The sequence below is a fragment of the Halichoerus grypus genome, chromosome 13, assembly GCF_964656455.1.
Source record: "Halichoerus grypus chromosome 13, mHalGry1.hap1.1, whole genome shotgun sequence".
Lineage (NCBI taxonomy): Eukaryota > Metazoa > Chordata > Mammalia > Carnivora > Phocidae > Halichoerus > Halichoerus grypus.
In genome coordinates, this window is record NC_135724.1 from 305894 (window position 1) to 313514 (window position 7621).

The 7621-nt window shown below is 51.1% G+C and overlaps 1 protein-coding gene across 4 annotated transcripts; it reads right to left on the reverse strand.

Annotated features, from left to right (window-relative positions):
- Positions 1-1013: 1013 nt before the first annotated feature.
- On the reverse strand, positions 1014-4254 carry HSBP1L1 (heat shock factor binding protein 1 like 1). 4 transcript variants are annotated; one of them, XM_036119882.2, is made up of 3 exons: positions 3443-4254; positions 2310-2376; positions 1014-1265 (listed from the first exon to the last, which is right to left on the reverse strand). In XM_036119882.2, exons 1-3 carry the CDS (start codon positions 3491-3493, stop codon positions 1147-1149), a joined length of 237 nt encoding a protein of 78 aa, XP_035975775.2. In that variant the 5' UTR covers positions 3494-4254; the 3' UTR covers positions 1014-1146. The 4 variants fall into 4 exon arrangements, 1 of the variants encoding a protein (XP_035975775.2); XR_013443221.1 differs by lacking the exon at positions 1014-1265 and adding an exon at positions 2945-3012; XR_013443220.1 differs by lacking the exon at positions 1014-1265 and adding an exon at positions 2938-3012.
- Positions 4255-7621: the final 3367 nt, after the last annotated feature.

A 7621-nucleotide genomic window follows, 5' to 3' on the forward strand; every position in this document is an offset into this window, starting at 1 on the left:
GGCCCTGATTTAGCAGGTTAAGTATGGATCATTTGCCCGCTGACTTAGGATAACAATTGTAAAAGAAAATGGGAGAACAAAGGCACCTAACTATTCACTCAAAATATGCTTATATAATCAGAATATTATGGAAATAAAATATGGGTAAGTATCTTCATAAAATAAAGTTGTGTCTCTCCATATGTCATGTGGACATAAATCCAGTCTGAGACCTGAAGCCAAGCATGTATTTGCATCTTCAAGATTAAGTGTGATAGGGCGCCTGGGTGGCTCAGTCGTTAAGCGTCTGCCTTCGGCTCAGGTCATGATCCCAGGGTCCTGGGATCGAGCCCCGCATCGGGCTCCCTGCTCCACGGGAAGCCTGCTTCTCCCTCTCCCTCTCCCACTCCCCCTGCTTGTGTTCCTGCTCTCGCTATCTCTGTCTCTGTCAAATAAATAAATAAAATCTTAAAAAAAAAAAAAAAAAGATTAAGTGTGATATTTCACTGGAAAAGAAATGTTTGCATTGTGGGGGCCAGGATGGGACCCTCAGGAACCACCATGAAACTGAGGGCTTAATGCACACACATCTTCTTTAAATGGTTATGTAAATATATTGTCTCAAACAGAAACTACTAGTTATACTCCCCAATCTCTAATTCATACTAACTTGTGTTTTTTTTTTTTTTAAAGATTTTATTTATTTATTTGAGACAGAGAGAATGAGAGAGAGAGAGCACATGAGAGGGGTGAGGGTCATAGGGAGAAGCAGGCTCCCTGTCGAGCAGGGAGCCCGATGCGGGACTCGATCCAGGGACTCCAGGATCATGACCTGAGCCGAAGGCAGTCGCTTAACCAACTGAGCCACCCAGGCGCCCCTAACTTGTGTTTTGATTGAAGACTAACTTGAGGGGTGGTGGTGAAAAGTAGTTTAATAAAAGCCAATTTTTAAATAATAGAGCTTGTCATTTAAAATGTACACTTTTTAAGGAATTATGACTAGGAGTGTCCCAGTTAGTCTATTTAGAAAAGAGCATTGTAAATGTCTTTTATTATTCCTGAAGGTTTTCCATGTAGTACAAAGGCAGTAATCCCCACAGTGAACAAATATGGGATTGTATTTTTCAAGATGAAAGCAATCAAAAGATACGCAAAAGGCAAATACATTTAGTTTCCTAATGATGATCTTACCGTTTGTTCTTTAATAGAATTTTCAATCCCAGCTTGCACCATTAGGTCATTTACATTCTTCTGTAAATCCTCAATGCGATTTCCCATTTCTTCCAGTACAACGTTAAGGAGAACTGTACATGGGGTCCAGAGCACCAGCCAGAAGGCCCTGAAAGACCCTGCTTCGAACTGCACCTACTCATCAAGGCGACTGATAAAAATGCCCCAGCAGTGCAACTTTTAAAATGAGGGGGTCAAACACTGCATGTACTAACACCTTCGGGTCAGTGCAAATTAACTATTTCCCTGAGGTTTTTGCAGTGTGTCTTTAACCTCTGAGCTGTGAGCTCGGTCCTGAAAACTTGGCTCCCCTTGTGTACATACACACACAGGGACATGAGATGGTCTGGTATGTTTATGTTTTAACCAAACTCTATAATGAGTATGTATATATAATGGAACTTAAATTCTGTTTAAAACCAACTTTCCTACAGTTTAATTTTATCATGTTTAAGAATATTTTTTTTCCCTGTGGGAACCCATCTACAGAATCAAAATTTGAAGTAAGTGGTTCCATATGCAAATACTTTGCATATATTTTCTATGGAATGAATTTAATTGTGTAAAGTAAGCTCTAGCTCGCCAAGTCTTAGGGCAGATGTTACCATTATCTGGCTTTGCTTGAAGTGGAAACAAACTTTCTACTCTAATTCTGTTTGAAATCATGTCTTAACAAAATGGTGAGAGGCTAAAGTTGCAAAACAAAACAAAGGTCGGGAGAGCCATTTATCGTACCCTATGTTGAAGACATTCTGTATTATGTTTGCAAGTTTTGGATTGCTTGGTAGAGTATAAATGTTATTCAGCAGACTACCCAGATTTATTTAGGGCTTGGTGGAAATGCCCCACTGGGTAGTATTGTGCATTGTGTCCTTGTATTTTATCATTGTCATACAAAATGCCCTCTATTGCTGGCCACCGGGGAAGTAAGTACCTGTGAATGGTAATGACTACATCAGGGAACCATGGAAGGGCACAAATGTAAACACCAGGAAATCCTAGGTCAACAATTATCCACTAGCAGCAGACAAAAAGGTATTCCAGGATAATTTCAGAGTTCAAAAGCATCACAGTATTTGTTATAAGATAGAAAAGGATATTTCTGAGGTTTAATGTTGCAGTCAGAGCTTGAAAATGTTCTTGAAGTTCCTGAAATAGATTTTCTGCCTGAAAAAATAAACCATAGGACAACTGAATGTAATATTTACTTTTTTTTGGTCTCTTGATGTCTCAAATTTAATTAAATTAGATCTATCGCCTTCCTGGTTTTTGTTTGTTTGTTTGTTTTTAATATTTACTCTTGATGTAGGGCATTTTAGCATCATGGAATAGAATCATCCTATTTAGTTAGTTAGATTTTTGACAAGGTGCCAAGGCCTTTCAATTCAAAGGGTAAGGAAAATCTCTTCAAAATAGTGCTGGAACAATAAGATAGCCGAACACAGGCCTGACCCTTACCTCACACCGTACACAAAAATTAACTCAAAATGATCATACACCTACATGTCAGCACTAAAACTACCAAATGTCCAGGAGGTAACACAGGAGGATGCCTTAAAACTTCGGGTCCCTCCGAGAGTTCCTGAGGAGCGCCGACCCAGCACCCAGAGCACCTGCCCGCGGGCGTTGCACCTGCCCCCACCCCCACCGCGGGCTACTCAGTAGCGGGGTGGGGGTTGGCGGATGCTGCGTAACAGCCCTCAGAGCAACCCCAGTGCTGTTCCTGACCACAAACCGCATCTCCACGCTGCTTTCCTCGTGCCGTGTCTGCAGCTCCCTGCTCACACCCGTGTGCCATCTCCACTGCAGAGGTGAGAAAGCAGAGGCGGGGATCAAGCTAGAACCTGCCTTTCCACAGGGAGACGCTGCGGCGCCTTCAATCAGTAGCGGTTTCCCCCAGAGGGTTTTCTTCTGTTTTTTTAACGGTTGTCAGGAATATGTAGACTCCGGTATGTACAACATCTAACAAATCCTTTTCAAGAAGACAAACCAACCAGCCTTGCGATGTGGCTTCCTGACCCGCAGCGTCGGCGTCTGATGCGCGAGCTCCCGCGGCAAATAGGAGGCGGGAAGGGGTGGGGGCGCGAAGGGCTTGCGGGGGCGGGGGGCTGCCCGAGTCCCCCAGCCACGCCCACCCATCCCTAGCCACGCCCACCGTCGACCCGCCCTCGGTCCCCGAGGCGGTGCAGGTGCGGAGGGACGCGGAGGAGGGCAGGGAGGGGACCCCACTCACCGCGTCGCGCAGCGCGTCCCCGCCGGGGGCTTTGGGTCCCCGCGCGTCCATGTCGAGTGGGTCCCAGTGGGCCGGGTGGTTCCGGGTAGTCCCGTGGGCCCGGTGGGTCCCGTGGGCCCGGGTGGTCCCAGGGGGCCGGGTGGTTCCGGGTGGGCCGGGTGGTTCCCGGTGGGTCTGGTGGGCCCGGTGGGTCCCGTCGGCCGGGTGGTCCCAGGGGGCCGGGTGGTTCCGGGTGGGCCGGGTGGTTCCCGGTGGGCCGGGTGGTTCCCGGTGGGTCTGGTGGGCCCGGTGGGTCCCGTCGGCCGGGTGGTCCCAGGGGGCCGGGTGGTTCCGGGTGCGCCCGGTGGCCCCCGGGCGTCAGCTGCACTGCACCCGGACAGGTCCCGGCAGCGGCGGCAGGGCTGCTTCGGCGGCCGGTCGCCGAGATGCTCAGGCTGCAGAGGGGAATATTGGAGGAGCCTCGATGTGGGAAAGAGCGCAGCAGCTTAGGTCCCAGAAGTGAATTCCGGGGCAGGGCGCGGCTGCCGGGGCCGGGGACAGGCAAACAAAACCCTCAGGCAGGTCGGGGGAGGAGGCCCGGGGAGGAGGCCCGGGGAGGTGAGGGCTCCGCGAGGGTGGCTCCTCCAGGCGTGATGGTCCTTTCCGGGGGAGGGAGGGGCGACCCTGTGCAGCGACAAGGTAGCTGGTCCTGTTGGGCAGCTCACCCTGCACAAGACTGGTTTGCCTTGTTTTCATTGCATCAGAGATGAAAGAGGTAGGCAGAATGAGCTCATCGTCTTCTTCTTATGGTAAAATATACACAATATAAAATTTACCATCTTAACCAGGTCTGACTAGGTATATGGTGCAGCCGCAGTGAGCACATTCATGTCAAATTGTCGTGCGGGGTCCCCACAGCTCACCCGCAGAATCCCTTCACCTTCCCAAACTGAAACTCTGCACCCCTTACTGGTGAACTCCCCCTCCCCGCCCCGGCACCCACCATCCCCCTTCCGTCTTTGCAGTCTTTGCGTTCCCGGGGTTTTCATGTGTGTTGTCCCCTCTCTAAGGAGATGGTGGGCACGCCCACGTGTCCCCCACCTGCAGCCCACACACAGCCCAAGTGTGCACCCGGCCTGGGCCCATAATCCCCCTCCGGCGGGTGGCCATCTCTTTACATCTCTGCCATTTCCATGGTCAACCTTAAGACTAAGAACATGACCAAGTCCTGGCACACAGCCCGCTGGCATCCCTATTTCCATTTTACGGACGGTCTGGAAGGAAGATCTCGCGGCCCAGTCCCTCCTTCCAGTGCCCTTCAGGCCTGTCTGGAGTGTGGCTCGTGGGTCACTTCATGGGTGACCCCCCAGGACCCTCTTTTTAGCAGGTACTGTCTAGGTCACCCCTGTGCCCCACGGGCCCGGCCAGGCAACAACAGGTGGATACCTGGCTTGTTGAATGTGCGTGTGAAACACGGCCACGCGTGCAAAGATACCCATCATCGTTAATCATCAGGAGAATGCACATCAAGCTGCAGTGAGATCCCACTTTACGCCCACTATGAAGGCTAGAATCGAAACACAGACAAGGACAGGTGTTGGCGAGGATGTGGCAAAGTTCGAGCTCTTACAGGTTGCTGGTGGGATGCAGCCAGTGTGGAGACTGGCTGTTTAAACATAAAGTTACCATATAACCTGAATTCTACCTCCAGATATATACACAAGAGGAAGGGCAACATGTATGTAACACAAACGTTCACAGCAGCATTATCAACAGTAGTTAAAAAGTGGAAACCAGGGCTCCTGGCTGGCTCAGTCGGGGGAGCATGGGACTCTTGATCTTGGGGTCGTGAGTTCAAGCCCCGCGTTCAGTGCATTGAGCATCTGCCTTCGGCTCAGGTCATGATCCCAGAGTCCTGGGATCCAGTCCCGCATCAGGCTCCCTGCTCAGCAGGAAGCCTATTTCTCCCTCTCCCTCTCCCCCTGCTTCTGTTCCCTCTCTCGTTGTCTCTCTCTCCTTGTCAAATAAATAAAACCTTAAAAAAAAAACAAGTTATTTAAAAAAAATAAAATAAAATCTTTAAAAAAAAAGGTGGAAACAGCCCAAATGTCCACCAAAAGATGACGAATGGACAAGCAAAATGTGGTCCATCCATGCGGTGGAATATTGCTCAGCTCTGAGAAGGAGGAAAGCACTGAGGTGCTACAACGTGGATGAAGCTTGGGAACTTCATGCTCAGTGGCGGGACCCAGTCACGAAAGGCCACGCATTGTAGGATTCCAGTTCTAAGAAATGTCCACAATTGGTGAATCCAAGAGAGAAGGCAGACTGGTGGTTGCTGAGGGCTGGAGAGCAGGGGCATGGGAGACTGCTCAGTAGTTAAGGGGTTTCTTGGGGGGGGTGCAAAAGTCTAAAATTAGATTATGGTGGTGGGTGCACAAGCCTTGGAAGCAACTACAACTCATTGAATTGTATACGTTAAATGGGTGGATTTTATGGTATGTGAATTATATCTCAATAAAGCTGTTAAGGTAATAGCTTTTTAAAAGCATGGCCATTTTGCCACTTTTCATGTCTTTTTAAGCATCTTCCCTCTGAGAGGGGCTGAGAAGGAAAGATGTGCAGTGTGAACACCGGTGTGTGGGAGATGGGAGGGGGGCATTCTGTCTGGGCTACTCCGGGGAAGAGGGGGTTAGGCGGGGAGGGTCATGGGCTAAGCCCTGGGTGAGGAATCCGGTCAGACGGCTTCTGGTTTCTCTCTGAAGGAGGCGGAGGTGGAGAGCCACCTGCAGAAGGAGGAGGCCTCACGCGGGGTGATCTGTGTTCTCTCTCAGCCCCTGAGGACCCAACGAAAACCTGCTAGGCTGGAGGGGCCCGCCTGGCATTCTTGAGGACGCTCCTCCTCTGCAAGGGCGGGTTCCCTCCTGCAGGCAAACAGCCTCCTGGACACCCCTCCACACAGGGCCGGCTGCAAGGCGCTGGGCATTTCTGACACCCTCTGCCGGCTGACTTAGGCTGGGGCAAGGCAGACCTTGTGAACTTCCTGGGGAGCGTGTTCTGGTGGAGCACTCGATGCTAATAGCCGGTCCTAGCTAAGGTCCGTGTTCCCGTGCACCCTCATACCCCACAGTGACTATGCCTCCCTTGTTTTTAACTACAGACGGTATTCAGCAGGCAGGGAGCTTGGCCTGGCTCACGGGAGCCTGGAACTGGAAATGCAGAAGAGCAGAGGCTCTTGTCTCTCACCCGCATGTGCTTCTCTTCCCCAAGGAGCCTGTCTGTGAGTCTGCCCAGCCAGGCCTTAGCTGATCATTCAGTTCAAGCTTCCAGGACCGTCTGACCAAGGCAGTTAGCATCCGTGTGCCCGGCAGGCCCCTGGGGAAACAAAGACAGGGGCCCCCTGCCCAGAGAGTGGCTGGAGGCCCGGGGGCGGGTCACAGGGTTCTCTCCAGGTGGATCTGATAGAGGTGGCCCAGGAGCCCCCTTCAGGAGGTAGAGCCTGAGAAACTCCCATCAGAGTCTGAGGCCTAAGAAGGAAGGGCCTCGGAACCAGTCTCCTCACTGAGTTGGGGATGGTGAGAAATGGTGTGAGGTGAGGGTTCATGCAGTCACCAGGAGAGAGAATCCATAGGGTGGATAGGAAGATTCTGGAAGTGGAGCTGGTGGGGGGTGGGTGGCCTGGAATTGAGGCAGAAGTCCCTGGAGGTGGGCTGTTCAGGGTCTGGACGGTTAAACGGCATCCCGTGTGGTTCTCAAGCCGTAGCATCCAAGTCGGTTGGTGCCCTTCCTGAGCCCAGGAATCTGCATTTCGACAAGCACATCGTGTAATACCGCTGTGCACCCGTGATGTGTGGTAGTGTTGGGCCAGGGTCGGAGCGGGCTCCACAACGCTGGGACTTTCGGGGAGAGGAAAAGGAAGGCTTAGTCTTGTGTGGGGGGGTCGCAAATACTACAAATTCCCAGCAGGACGCCACTGGGAGACAAAGCTGTGTCCGCTGACCTAGGTTAGGAGAAGCGTCATAGAAAGGGGAATACCCAAACGCTTTCTGGAAGAGGGGCTAATATTTATTATTTCCACTTTCGTTCATCTCCACAATAACCCATGCAAGGCAAATATTGTGACCCATGTCAACTTCACGGAGTTGTTTGAGATCGCAGCACAGGGCCGGGAGCAGGGTGTCCCACTGAGGAAATCCATCA

Coding starts and splice junctions, on each gene's coding strand:
- HSBP1L1 (XM_036119882.2), bottom strand. CDS start 3,493: ATGGACGCGCGGGGACCCAAAGCCCCCGGCGGGGACGCGCTGCGCGAC. Junction 2,377..3,442: donor GGGACGCGCTGCGCGACGCG/GTGAGTGGGGTC, acceptor TTATTTTTTCAG/GCAGAAAATCTATTTCAGGA. Junction 1,266..2,309: donor TGCAACATTAAACCTCAGAA/ATATCCTTTTCT, acceptor TTAACGTTGTAC/TGGAAGAAATGGGAAATCGC.